This window comes from Aplidium turbinatum, chromosome 14 (genome assembly GCF_918807975.1).
Source record: "Aplidium turbinatum chromosome 14, kaAplTurb1.1, whole genome shotgun sequence".
NCBI lineage: Eukaryota > Metazoa > Chordata > Ascidiacea > Aplousobranchia > Polyclinidae > Aplidium > Aplidium turbinatum.
Window position 1 is genome coordinate 8,663,487 of NC_137485.1, and position 15,372 is coordinate 8,678,858.

Sequence of the window (15,372 nt, forward strand, 5' to 3'; positions counted from 1 at the left end):
CGTTTTAATGACATTGTATTACATTTCATAAATGTTTAGCTGTAACATATTCAGTATCTATATTCTTAAACAAACTCTTTATTTGAAACATTAAAATATTTGCCTCTCCCAACAATTGCTTTTGCTCTCTTAAAACTTTCTTACTAGCTACGTCACTGCTCTATGGACTTTTTTTAAGCATGTCATATGAATTGTCGGCTGAGCGACACGCTCTCAACAGATGTCGAACCGACGTCCTTCCTCAGACAGCAAAATCCATCATTTTTACGTTGATTCAACGTCTTGCGAACGTCCACAATCAAACTTATCAATAAATTTCTGCAGCATGTCTCAAAATCGCCTTCGAGTAAGTCACTCTCAAGAATTTTTGAGTGAACTCAGAAACAGAAGAAAAATTCGACCAAACAAACGTCGACCCTCTCAAAGAAAAGTCTCTTCCGTAAGTTTTGCAGTTAATCTTGGTTATTTTTACCTTCAAGTAACTACGTTAACGGGCCTGCACAGTGCACATTTAAAATATCAAGCCAGTTGTTAAATTTTCACAACTAAGCTAGCTGACAGACTACATTACTTTTGGGTACGGTAGCTTTGTTGAATTTGAAAATAGCTTTGATCAGAAAAACAACAGTGACAAGTTTTAGCTTTTCAGGCTTTGCTTCGTAGCCTAATTAAATGATTTTCAACCGGCGTTCCACAATACACTACTGATCGTAAATAGACTAACCGTCAAGTGCTCCGTAAGAAATTTATTGGTTTGACTAGTGTTTCATATACCGGTCGAAAATCGCAAGAGCTTCGTATTTGTCTTTCTCCAATTCCTGCCCGAATATCAACTTTGTGCTCATCCAAACAGGCCAGATATTTTAGGCTACTGACAAAAATTGAAAGTAATTAATCGGTATTGTGTTGTGGTGATTTATTGCATCAATATAAAATCCTGTTTGGTGTTTTGCAAGCTTGTTTTAATGCATAAAGTGTTCCGTGGTTCCAACAAGGTTGAAAAACACTGGCCTAATTGGTGAACACCAGTTTCAATAACAGAATTTTCCCTCAACAAAACTTGTTGCTTTCCAGCCCCTTGAACGGTTTCGACGGATCGTTTCGTTGGTTCGTTTGCTGATTCGATGTTTGCTTGACTATCGAAGGATCACTTTAGTTTCTCATGTCAACCAAATGTCATTTGCTATGCTGTCCACCGATTTAGTTTCGACAAGATCCTACAGACACGGATTGACCTTTGACCCGAACGACTACAAAGTGGCAAAAGAAGTATATTCTTCCATTTTATTATTTTTTAACATTCGGCTGTTGGAGCTATTTCACAATATTACAAGTTTTAGTCAAAAACTGACAGCTAGATCATTAAAACAACTTAAAAACTTTTTTTGAAATGTCACTGCTTATATTGGCTAGTAGTGGGCGTCAACAAAAAGTTTGACGGCGTCATTTGACGGCGTCAACATTTTGTTGACGCTGAGGCTAGCGCCGTCAATTCATTTTTTAGTTGACGGAAGTGATACAGTAGCTCCGTCAACTATTTTTCCCATTTTAAGCGTCAAGCGCTATGCGTCATTTTTTGTTTTCAATTTTCATGAAAAATCTCATTTCACAATGAGAGTTTCACAATGTATTCTGACCAGCGCGTCTCATCCGAATTACCGGCTTTCGCGTTGGTTGGAATGGCTACCTGGAATACAAGCGGAAGAAGTTCGCCAAATGGTGATCACTCATATCGTGAACAGTATCGAGAACGAGGGATCAGAGAGAGAGACAAAACGAAAAATCAATGAATGTCGGAGGTTGAAGATACTTTATTTCAAGAGCTCTATGCCCCTAAAAACAGCGTTATTGGTGCAGTAGACCTCGTTAAAAGATATGTATGTGCTACATCACAGCACGCTTGGAACCGTGATACCTTTCCGAGCAAACGTTTTCAAGGATTGTTTTGAAATACAACAAACCAATACCATCCAGCGCTGCTGTGGAACACATGTTTTCACTTGGAAAGGACGTTATGAGTCCCAAACGCAGCAGACTGTCGGACAAACATTTTGAAATGCTTGTGTTTCTACAAGGCAATAACTAATAGGCTAAGCAGCCAATTACAATACAGTCTCAAAACATTATAACTTACCTGCTCTTTATTTATAGCTATTGTTAGCCTAAACTTGGTTGAAATACTTCTGTTTTATGAGACCCTGGCTAAAATAGCGCTGACGCTGACAATTTCTTAAAGAGCTGACGCAGTACTTTACGCCGTGAAGTTTTTAGGCAATTCGCGCTGACGCCGTCAATTTATTTCATTGACGCGTACAACACTGACTATAAGTTGTCCTTTAACAGATTCTGTAAATAAATATCTCTTAGACTTGATTGAATCTTCCGTTTTTCATCCTAACGTCTATCATGTGATTTTGGAATCATTCCCACTGAAGGCGCCAGTGAGATGTTTCACAGTTTGGGTCGATGAAGAGAATGGCCACGAGCTTTCTCATTGTGCATGAAACTAAATTTGTAGTAGGGAGATGTAACAGCTCAAGTAAAAATTACTTTCCAGGCATAGGACTATCACTGTAGTCAAAATCAGATCTCTTTGTACTGATTCAATACGGAAGCCTCAATTTAAAGTAATGTGGTTGCTTAGGGAGCTTTTAGAAAACAAGACTTCAACAATCGGAAACTTCACTCTGTCAATCTCGGTGACCGGGCCTGCGTCAGTGATTCAAAGCCTTTACAAGTATGCGAAACTGCCAGGATTAAGCTCTGCAAGAAGCTTTCCCAGTCCGAGGATAAAGATTCAATCAATCAATCAATCAATCAACAATGCAGTATCAATATTCCAATCTAGAGATTATCTCTTTTACGGCAGTGAATTGATATTACAATTAAACTAAAATATTTGATGATACTTTCAGACTCCACTAACTGACAAACTCAGAGCTATACTTACTCTTGTTCCGTACCAAAGAACAAAGCAGCAATTAGAATACGTAAGTCAAATCCAAGTATGTTTTCTGTTTGCAACATTGCAAGTACTTGTTTTTCAGTAGCCAATTGTAGTAAAAATTGAAGCAATTTAACACAAGTTGTCAATTGGTCATTGCCTTGTTTTATATAGAAATTAAGCCCATGTAGCCTAATCATTCTGTTGACGACAATTAAAGTTAAAAAGAGAGATCGGAAACTTCTTCGGGATCACCTTCACGTATGCTATGTCTTTAATTCTATTACCAGGACATAGCCATGTGCTTTTAATAGATATTGAACAGGCAAAGTTTTACTAACTTAGTTACTACTGTTAATATTATTCTACCCAGGCGCTGAAATGCCTCCGGGCAGGAGTGGAAGAGTTTGCTGAGTTCCCTCTCAGCATGCAACACGCGCTGGTAAAAGTCGCATGGCTAGACGAGTAAGTAGCCTAATCTGTTCCATCATAGGCACTGATTCGTATAATGTGGCCTATGAGTTTAAATACAGTATATGTATGATTAATACGGTACTAAAATATAATGTTGTTAGTATTAGAGAGTTTTTGCTAGTTTGCTGTTCAATGAGTAAGTATGTAGACGCTTTTGCAAAATTTGAAATTCATTTAGGCTACTAAACAAATAGCACCGGCGCAATTTGGAACTGTATTTTTTTGGTAAAAATCTAGACAAAGCCTAAGCAAGGCCTAGATAAGATAAGAACTAATTTAGGCTTTGACTTTCCAGAGCGACCGGTTTCACTCTGACCCGTTATCAGTAGCGTTTCTGATGATATAATATTTTCACATTGTGTTTCAGATTTGAACCAAAACGAATTATCATCAGACAAGGCTACAAAGCTGAAACGTTCTACTTCATAATCTCTGGCACAGCACTGGTCACGAAAAACCGAATCAACTCAAATGGAGAAGGTTACGTAGAGACGGTGAGCAAAGCTGCTGCAAAATGATTTCTATAAAAAATTAAATGAAACTCTACGCTTAGCCTACAGTAGTTTTTCTTCTACTGCTCATCATAGAGGTGGGCTATATTAGAGGATTACAATTGACTTCTTAATACGCTGTAGGCTATTACGTTATATAATCAATGTTTACGTCGTTTAGTTGAAATGTATAAGAAAAACAGGCTTTAAAGCATAGCCTACCGTACGTATTTGCTTTTTCTCAACTGTAAGTAAACAATCTATGGATAAAAATCTCTCAAGCCACATTTTCATGACGTATAGGTACACCGCATCACATCAAAACCACAGTAAATTTTCTCCAGACAAATGTTTTTGTGATTTTTTTTTGAAGCATTAATTTTTTGTGTTTTAATGATGATGATGATGGCGTATGAGCGATCTTTTCAGGCTAGATTGGAGGGCAGCAAATCTTCAGCCACTCAGCAGTCTAGTCGTCCAGGACCCTCAGACCATGCGCACCTTGTGGAGGCCGGTGGGTTAGGCAGTGGTGGATGACATGGTCTGCGGTCTGTTCAGTGGCACCATACTCGCATTCTGATGAAGGAGCCAGGCCCCACTTGTGCATGTCCGAACGAAAGAGGCCGACACCAGTTCGCAGGCGGTTAAGCTTGACCCACGCAAGCCTTGCGAGGGACATCCCTGGTGGACGGGGATCGGCGTCGGTTATAAAGTCACGAAGCGTGGAGGTGTGATTTTGCCACTCCGTGTTCCACATATGGTTCGTCCAGAGTGCCGCACTTAAACCAAGTTCTTCTGCGTTCTTAAGTAGTTGTTGTGCGGCAGGCACAAAGGGGCGTCTTGATTTTAGCCGCTGCTTTATAGGTGGTGGTCTCTTGAATGTTACATGGAGGAGATGGTCGGGGTACAAAGCGCGGCGAGCGAGAGAAATCGTGGCTCCTTTACGGCGTAGCTCAGCGGGTTGGATGCCTGCTAGGATGGGTAGGCAGTCCGTTGGAGTGGAACGCAGGCATCCAGTCACAGTACGCAGTGCGTCGTTGATGGCGGTATCAATCTGGTGGGTGTGAGAACTACGACACCAGACCGGCGCAGTACTCAGCGGTGGAATAAACAAGGGCTAGGGTAGCTGTACGAAGAGTTTTAGCACCAGCTCCCCAGCCGGAACCCGCCAATCGCTTCAAAAGTGCGTCTCGTGTAGATAGTTTTTTGCGCAGTGACTTCAAGTGCCGGCGGTACGTGAGTGACCTGTCCAGGGTTATGCCGAGGTATGTAGGTTCGGCACAGTAGGGCAGGCGTTCCCCATCAATCATGATGTTTATCTCACGCTGTGCCTCCCGATTGTTAAGGTGGAAGGCCGCCGACACTGTCTTTGACTTGCTGAGCTGTAGCTTCCATTTCTGGAGGTATGCTGATAGTGTTTGCATGTCTTGGCTGAGGTTCCTCTCCACTGACTGCCAGTTTCCTGCTGAGTGCAGGAGTGCCAGGTCGTCTGCGTAAGCATATTTCCTGGAGATGGTGGGGGGGCAAGTCGTAGGTGTATATGTTGAACAGGAGAGGAGCCAAGACTGAGCCCTGTGGGACGCCGTTTTTAAGTCGGCGTAGTCTGCTTTGACGACCGCTACCGGTTGTGAGGGTAAAACTGCGGTTTTGCACAAGTTCCATCATCATATGGACCATGTGTCTGTCAGGGAGCAGACGGAGTAACTTGCAGGTAAGGCCGCTATGCCATACGGTATCATAGGCAGCCGTGAGATCAACAAACATGGCGCCAGCCTTCTTCTTAGCAGAGAAGCTGTCCTCAATGTCTTGGGTCATAAGTGTGACCTGATCTACGGTTGATCGTCCGTGTCGGAAACCAGCTTGTTCACGGGGAGCTGCGGATCTATTATTGGTTCGACACGGGCGTAGATGAGTCTCTCGAGGATCTTGAAGGGGATGCAGAGCAGTGAGATTGGACGGTAGCTCTTCGGGTCCCCTGGGGGCTTATTCGGCTTAGGAACTGCAACCACAAGGGCTCTTCTCCAGATTCTGGGAATTCTCAGGTGGCGCAAACAGCAGGAAAGGAAGGAAGAAGTCTTTTAATGTCTTTTAATGTCTTTTAATTGTCTTTTAATGAAGAAGCTTGATATATTTTATGAATGATATACAAATAGTAAATTTAAAAAAAAAATGCATTTTAGGTGAGCATTTTGAAGAGAGGAAAGAGCTTTGGCGAGCTTGCTATAATGCGCCATGAACAGAGAACAAACAATGTGGTGAGCCAAACCCACATATCGCTTCTTACCGTTGGTCGAAAAGATTTTGTTGAAATTTTTATGCACAGGTAACCAATAGACTAGAATTTCCTTTAGATTTTAAAACATCTGTGTGGCAGCGAGTTGGAAAAATTCTGCCTCGATAGTTCAGTGAATTTTTTCCAAGTAAAAACCGGTAAAATGAAGCAACAGGTAGTAGCACAGCACATGGTGTTTCAGCTCAGTTTAAGGATCCAACTTTTCGGTGTGCAATCAGGGAGCAAGATTAAACGAACAACTTTCTGCTCAGTCCAAGCAACCTGTGGAATAAATTAAATCAATATCATCTCGACTGCAACCAGTAACCAGGTTCAAGCGCAAATTATCTACCGTCCTTTTATGCCTTCAAACTAGGGGCAGGGTTACCCTATGCTCCCTTTTCATAGGCCTTGTGCTTATTAGTTACGCCTTAAAGCTTACGTTATGCATTTGATTATCCAGGATGGACGGTGGCGAACCAGAATTTATTAGCTTTTTGCGGAAACTTCCTGAATTGAAAGGTTTTCCGTTGGGAAAAATACCCAGAAACAAGCCGAAAATTTGCGCTTTCACATATTTTCGCGTTGGTGTGGTTATATGTCCGGACAGTAATAATAGTGATACTATTGTTATTGTGAGATCGGTAAGTTTATAGGCCAAGTTGAAATATTTCAGCGTCACAAGTTTCTTCTTGTGGTTTCAACATGTAACAACAATAGACCTATTGGTGTGTTGTTACGTTAGTGATTAGACTACTATAATACTGATGACGTCCATGTAGCCTAACCATTTTATCATTTTCGATTGTCCAAGCTGAAAAGATAAATTAAGGCTTGAGTAAAAACATCCTTTTGATTTTTTCCAGGGTGTCTGCAGGGTAGTGAAACGTCTTAACGCCACAAAGCCTAATCTACCAGGGTTGCAAGCACTTTCAAGCAATCTTAATTATGAAACACCGAAGTCTCATCGAATTTCAAGTAAATTCTCTGCCATAACTCTTTTTCACAAAGTCCTTTTTTTTACTTGGCTTGTTATGATTAAATATCAATGAAATTTATTAGTTTTGTTGTATTTTTACTAATTTTCGCGCTGTAAACATGTTTTAATGCTTCTGTAACTTACTTTTACGGTTATTAATGTTAAAGTAGGGATTGAAAACTCGTAATAAAGTGCCCCAACATGGGCTTCTTTGGTCTTTCGTACAAATAACTTCAGGCCAATATGCTGTTGATTATGAGTGACCCTATAAACCTTACATCACGTTTGAAATACAAGCTAACTCGGTATTATTTTACTATTTACGATTATAGGCTTATCAGGTTCCTCCACTGGGATCGGACAATCTGTTTTATCAAAATCACTACCATTTCCTTTGCCACAACTCACCGGACCAAAATACTCAACATTGCTAAAGAAGGAAAACTTTTCATATATGCATGAAAGGTGATTCTTAGAAATTATGAAATATTAGTCGATTTGGCCGATCCATAGAAATAATGGTTTTTGAAATAAAGTTGTTGTAAATCTTACAAATAGCGTTTTTATGTTACCGGTATGGGTGATTATTTTACAATTATTTCATTTGCTTTACAGTAGGCTATACTACAATGTATGCTGTATACATTTGTGTTATACAGATAGTTGCTGTACAATTCAGTATAGAAAAAAAGACCATGAACTTTGAGGAATTTAATGTTCCGTTTATTGTGAAAATTAGATTATAGGCAACACCAACAAGAAAGCCCCACGTCTGGAGACGTTAAATCAATATAAAAAACGGTTGATTTTTTGTGTTGTGCAAGACGTGTTGGTTGTTGCTTGGTAATGCATTACTCTACTTCAAAAATTAAATTGTTTTGAAATAATTTAGATTGTTAATAAAGTCTAAATATAAACAAACTAATTTGCTTTTGACACAAAAATAATTATAAATAAAAATAATACTTACTTTTTACAAATATCAATTACACAATAATAATTTACACAATAATGCTTTTACTAGGTTTGGAAGGAGTCCGTCATTTAATGACAGTTTAATGATCGAAACGAAGTCGTGGTCAGAGAAAAACTTTCGTATTCACAGTAAGCTTTATAATGACACGGTGAAATAAAAACTATAGACTAGCCTATACGTCAATACACAATAAATTAGTCAAAGTTTCTCTTGCTTTGCATATATTTGTCCTGCACCTGAATAATTTATTTAGAAAATCAATTACCATATGATTAGTGTCAAACCGATAATTTTTATTTGTAGAAGCTGACAAATTAACCATCTTTTGTATCATCATGCTTAGATGAGGACCAGCACGAACACGAGAGGAACATTCGAGAAGATTATAAAAAATGGCAAAATGATCATCCAAAGTCTCGAGGAACTTTTGCTCTTTTGATGAATGGAAGGAAATCAGAAGAAGACAACACTAAAATTCATGACGAAGAAAAACTCGGTTTGAGTTTAGTATAATATATTATGTATCCCACATAGCAAATCAGTCGTTTTTTACATTGATTCAACGTCTGCAGATGTTATATGAGATCGATACCAATGAACAACAGAAATTGTTCTTTTTTTTAAACTTACCGTGAGATATTATATTTACATGTACATGCATTCGTGATTATTCAAAGCAGCCTGTATTAAGAACAAAGAGTTTAATTTGTTGATACAACAACTGTGGTTTGCAGTTTTGCCTAAAGACGATGAACGATGTGGCCAAACATCAATGAAGAAAAACTTTCAAATACTGAAACGAAGCAGGGCGAGTTATCCTAGCGCATCAAAGGTGATCCACTTTAAATAGTTATATCTTATCTCACGACTTACAAGCAGACCCGTTGAGAGGATAATTTGGCCCGGTACCAATGTGATCCTCATCCCCCACATCAAGACACTTATAAGAAAGTGAATGAAAAAATAACAGTAACCTCTCAAGTAGCCTACATGTAGCTCCACACAAAGTGAAATTTACATGACTTTTGACTCTTTTAGATGAATTTAAATTATCAAGCCATTCCTATTCCTATAGATATGGGCCATTCCTATAGATGTTTGCTGGTACACCCATTCATTTTCTTTGAATTTCAATACTTATAAGAAACACTGTGTCCATAGAAAACGCGGTGGTTTCATTAACTTCCATGGCCCTTTAAAAAGGTTACGGGCCTCTGAAGTCATTCCGGACCGACTCCAAAAATACCCCCTGGACCTCCTGTCAACGCTACTGCTTACAAGAATTTGACTTCACACAAATTAAAAACATTGGGTCTTCTAAAAGGTGTGGAAATTGTGCATTTTCATGAAAATTATAATGAGGAGAAAATTTATATGAAGTCTCCCCCGGAAACGTTTTATTTTACCAGCCAGTAATTTGCGAAATAGGTTTTGTTTGTAGGCATTTACTATGGATGTAGTAGGTCTACTATGAAAATATTATTATTAATAGGCTACTATTATTATTGTGTTATAAACATAGGCACCATCTTTGAGCAGTAACTTTCGGGAGTCGACGGAGCACATTTTGCCATATTCGGCTCGCTCAAACCTGTCCAGTGCTAGAAAGCTTTCCAACAAGACCGTATACATTCATGTACAAACGTTGCGAGAAAAAGATGTTTTTGTAAGTTTATTTGAAGCATGAAAACACAAAAGATCGCTTTCTTTTTTATTGTATTCGGGTTTAACTTTTTGATGGTTGAAAATGACAAAGACGATCATCATTATCTGCGTCATTTTCGTCACAGACGAGCGCTCTCGTAAAAGATGCTTAATCAAAGAATGAAAAACTAGATCAAAAAATAGCATGCAGAAATTAGTGTCATGATGACGATAAGGATGAATTAGTATTGTGCAGTGTAGTTGTAACAATTGATCGCATCAAACGTCGCTAAACTGCATTTATTACACCATTTGTTACACAGGGACTGTTGCCGGTGGTGTTCGATAAGTCTGAGGGAGCAACATCTGTATCTTTGATCTCTGATGGAGCTGAATGCATTTTGATCAACAAAGACTTTTTCATAAAACATTTTGATGACGAACAAAGAGAGAGGCTTGTTCGAATGGTACGATAAAAATTTTATTTATTGTTGCAGACAAAATATGAAAACTATGATTGAAAACATGCAGCATTAGGCTGAAACAGACTTTTTATCTACAATTGTAGAAGAAATGATAATAGCTTCGACCTTTTAAAGAAACCTAAACTTTATCCTTGCAAAAGCGAATCCTGTGCTAAAGTGCTAACTTTGCTAAAGCAAAAGAAGCTTTCGATTTTGATGTGAATACGTTTCAACCAGTTGTCAATCAGTATTTGAATCAAAACTTTACTCCAAATTCATACATGTCATTCAGTGTCCTGGCCACACGCAGTTACTTGATCTCTAAGAGAGTCGAACCGGTAGCCTTTCAAGAGTTATTCAAACACTCTCGCTCCTCTCCAATCAGTCGTTGGTTGGTTGGTTTTCAATCTTTATCCTCGGACCAGGGATGGAGGAACCACGTGGGCCTCGTGGGCCTGGGCCCACCTACTTTATTTTCTGGGTGGGCCTGGCCCACCCACTTTTGAAAGCCAAATTTCTTTGAAAAAGTAGCCAAAACGAAAAATCAGAGAGGGAGTTCCAAAAAAGATCTTCACTCATTTGATACACACTAGTTTGATTATCTTTGATAGCTCAATGATGAAATCCAATCTTCAAACTTTTCTGTTGATCCCACTATTGATGTGCAGCATTGTGGATGTGATTGCGTGTGACTGGTGGAGCAATATATCAATCAACATAGGCTAATTATTCTCTATGCTCTCTATGGTTAGAACAGTGATATCATTACACACAATATGCACGATTGCACGTACTGTATAATGTTGCATATTATTACTCCCAGGTGGTATTATAACTGTGTGTGTATTGTTGCCTTTTTATTTGTGTGTACATCGCCACATTTTGTACAGCGCTATAGAGCAATTCAACAATTTTGTAAATTTTTTTGACCAAATCCGGCCCGAAAATGGAAAATTTTCCCTGTTGGCACGAAAAGCAATTATGAAAACGCAATGTGTAAACCAGGGGTCGGCAACCTTTTTCTAACAGCGGGCCAAAGCCAAACTGTACATGGTCTTGGCGGGCCGTAGCCTATTAATACCAATTTTGATAGATTCAGAGGCATGATTTCAAGGCGTTGACGTAGCCTAATGCCTTCAGAATATCGGCTAGTAATATCCTTGACGGGAATCAGCTGAGCAAATTCTTAAACATCAAAATCTTTGCTTATACTGCATGCACAAATACTGCCAGCTCAGCTGTAGGCTTATCTGTCGTGTCTGTGCTTTCATCTATTGCCATTGCGAAGAACTGTAGATATACAATAACTTTTTGCTAGATGTTACGTTCTCCGATATCTCTTCTTTTCGTCGAGTTACCGTTCTTGTTGAAAGACTGAGGCCTATATCTGAAAAGTAGTTTGTTTTTTTTTCTCTGGACTTATGTTTTCAATAACATCCATCTTACACCTTTTCCCAAATTCTCCATCACTATACGATTTCTTGTCTTTTGCTATTGATTGTGCTACCTTGTAACTAGCAAAAGAATTCTCTGATTCACTGGTTTTTCTTTCCTTTTTAACAGAGAAATTCGCTGTTTCAAAGCTATTTTTGAGTAGATTCACTTTGCCGTTCCTTATTGTTTGACCCATTAACGTGGAAAAAATAATATGTTTTGTATCATAATGGCGCTTTATGTTGAGTTCTTCGTTTATACAAACAGAAACGCTGCAAATCAAAGACGTGGGCCTAGTAAAATGATTAATGAAAAGTACTTGTTCTTCCATTCGATTATACTGTAATAAACCAGCACTGGCCTGGCCACATATTATTATAATTTGTAAAGGAACGGCGGGCCGTGGGTTGCCGACTACTGGTGTAAACGATTTCAAATATTTGGAATGCAAGAATGTTATGGGGGGGTCTGGGGGGCTTCGCCCCCCAGAGGTTGGATTGACTTTGACTGCTGCACCTCTGGACTCACCTACTTTTAAAATGGTTCCTCCATCCCTGCCTCTGACTGACAAAGCCTTGTTTGGTTATTCCTGGTAGTTTCGCATAGGCCACTTGTAGAGGCTCTTGACGCAGGGCCGGTTACCGAGATTGGCAGAGTGAAGTTTTTCCAATTGTCAAAGTATTGTTGCCGCGAAATTATTCTTCCAATTATATTTTATGACTTCAACGCCATTCGTCATAGCACATGACCAGAGAACAGTGTTGCTTATTTACATTGTGAAGTAAGCAACAATCATGCAGCTAAAGCGAAACTCGATCTACATTGTGAAGTAAGCAACGATCGTGCAGCTAAATCGAAACTCAATCTATTCATTGCTTATTCCTGGTAGTTTCGCATATTTGTAGAGGCTTTTGACGCAGGGCCGGTTACCGAGATTGGCAGAGTGAAGTTTTTCCGATTGTTGAAGTGTTGTTGCCGGGGAATTATTCCATTCACTAAGTGCCGCTAAATGGAGAGCCGTCCTTAACGTGCGTTGCTCAAGCGCACACACCGAGAGTCGAACCAGCGCCGCGTGATCTTGAGCCCGGCGCGTAACCACTGAGCTAACGGGGCGGGCTGCTGCGCTAACGGGGCGGGCTCAAAGTCAAACATCCTAACAAAAATGAGCGTGTCAAAAAAGTTTAATGCCGTTACACAGTGCCGGTCTTTGGGGTGTGCAAACCGTGCGATTGCACAGGGCCTGCAAATTAGGGATCCCGCAATTTACCCAGAAAATGCAGCAATTTTTGTCATTTCCAATGGAAAAATTCAACAAGTGAATTCAACAAAGGAATTAGCAACAAGAAAACATAGAGACTCAGCATAAAGACTCAATGGGTGCAACCTATTTCGTCCCCTGAACATTTCGTACCCTGAAAAAATCAAGAAAAAAAAACAGAGCCGAAGTCGCTGATCGGAGTTGCCGCAAACATTTCAAAATTTCTCTCAATGGCGGAGGCGAACACACCGTCAGGTTTCGTCTGCCGACCGTCAAACCACCCCCTCCCCTTTCAAAATACCTAGCTACGCTACTGAATTGGATCATTGTCATTGGGGCCCGCAAAGCATATTCCGCACAGGGCCTGAAATACCCTAAGAACGGCACTGTGTCACAGCTACTACACTTACTGTTGCGTATAGAATGGTCTATACCTCTAAAAAGCACGAAACACGAGTTTATAGTAGTAATATTCTAAGCTTTTGTCTTTAGTGTGTTCTTTATTTAAGTTTTTGATCTCTTCTGATTTAAAAGTAACCTTCTTCTTCTTGTGGTTTATACAAAATAGCCTGATTTAATTGTGTCTTCAGATCAGTCCTTATCCCTCAGACGACACTCTACAAGCAAACATGCAAAACCAAACCAATTGGGATGCGTACAAATTCATGACGGTTCATTCTCATGTGACCAAGCGAAAGAAAACAAAGCAGCAACGAACTTCCTCGTCACCACACGTCATTGCCACAAGTGTTCACTGACAAAAACTTTTAGTGTAGACGTATGCAGCATTTATTTTGTGACAGAGTGCTGTATTGATCCCAGGATTTTTCAATTTACTGTGATTTGCTATCATAAGTTACTGTATATGAAATGAACCAAAGGACTAAATCGGTTGCAAAATACTGTTTATTTTTAACTTTCGAAAAACGGCCCAGTCTCAAATACGGTAGATCTTCTATAGTCCGACAGGTGACTTCAAAGCATGTTAGGGCCACGATGGGTAGATTTTGTCATCAGGTTATATTGGTATCTGGAATTCAATGAACAGTCTGCTGTTTCAAAAATGAACTTGATTACAAAAGTTTGATTGGTTTTGGGCATTATTAAAGCTTTTGAACGTCAGTATTATTTAGATTTGGATAGCCAATTGGTAGATAGTGGCAAATTGTTTCGAGTTGCGCTGATATTCATTTTCACATTGGTGTTTAATTAACTCTGTAATCAGTGGCGGATTTAGGGCAAAATTTTAGGGGGCACCAAAGAAGTATGGAACAACCTCGCCGCAAATGGCTTGGGAAAATTTTTTGCGTCTTTAGCAATAAAATTGCCTATCTAAGTCAGGTAGGCTACCAGTCATTCCCACATCACAAATCAACGCCACAAGTGACAATCAGTTGTAAAGTTGAGGCAATGCCATAATGCCGCTCGTGGCAATTAAAAGCAATAACGAACTTGAAATGATAATTTAGATAGGCTATTTTCCACAAAAACTTTAGGCTATAGGCTACAACAGTGATTGCTCCAAGTGAATGAAAAGGGGTAACTACTAACTACCAAAATCCATTTCAATAAATCATCAACCTAGAGTGCCTGAAGCTCACTGGTGCATAGCCCGAAAAATGCATTATAAAAAACATTCAAACGGTGAGGCCTAGGTGTACTTAGTACAAGTGAGTGGTACTCAGCTAACATATTGCGAATAAAAAAATAATTAAAATATGAACAAAGCGCTTGCAGCAATAAGAGTCTACTATTTCTATTTTGTAGAATAAGCGAAATCGGGCCTATGCCCTATCAGCAAAACAAAATACTGTATTGTGAACTGACAATGATGCAATTGATCAAAAGAACAATACGATTAAACTACTCATGCTGATAATGTTGCAAAAACGTCTCAATACGTAACTGTAATTTGTAACAACGTATAAAAATGACATTAGATTTCCTCAAACAAGTAATTCGATCACAAACATGTTTTGAATAAAATACGTAATAAATTTAGCAGAGATGTGTTCAAGACCAGATCCAGCTTTACTGTTCAAAAGGTTGATGTATGGCATTCCATCCTATCTCTCTGCCTAAACTGCCATAAAATCTGGATTGCTACCATGCATTATATTATTTAAACTTGAGTTAAAAAAAGTTTCTTTATTAGTTATTAGTATTTTATATAATGTCCATTGTCTCTTGTACCGTTATCAGCGGTTATTAGGGGTTAATAGGTCTACTTGCCGAGACTAAACATCACGCATTGTTTTACGTTAGTAAAATGGAAATTTACAAGTTAAAGTATAGCATAAAAAGGAAATTTGCATGCAGACATAAAAAATAAATTGGAATTTTAGGGGGCGCCGCGGCGCCATAGGTAAATCCGCCCCTGTCTGTAATGTTACTTTCTTCATTTAATGCTGACAGTGTTGCAACAAGTAATGAACA

The 15,372-nt window shown here is 39.2% G+C and overlaps 1 protein-coding gene across 1 annotated transcript; it reads left to right on the top strand.

The window, feature by feature from the left end:
* Positions 1-325: 325 nt before the first annotated feature.
* On the top strand, positions 326-14,052 carry LOC145782871 (uncharacterized). Its single transcript, XM_082594637.1, has 15 exons — positions 326-439; positions 1,075-1,269; positions 2,916-2,990; positions 3,318-3,409; positions 3,786-3,912; positions 6,090-6,232; positions 6,645-6,825; positions 7,048-7,159; positions 7,493-7,625; positions 8,185-8,264; positions 8,480-8,638; positions 8,871-8,968; positions 9,659-9,802; positions 10,104-10,247; positions 13,527-14,052. The coding sequence occupies exons 1-15, from the start codon at positions 326-328 to the stop codon at positions 13,692-13,694; spliced, it is 1,965 nt and encodes a 654-aa protein (XP_082450763.1). The 3' UTR covers positions 13,695-14,052.
* The last annotated feature ends 1,320 nt before the right edge of the window (positions 14,053-15,372 follow it).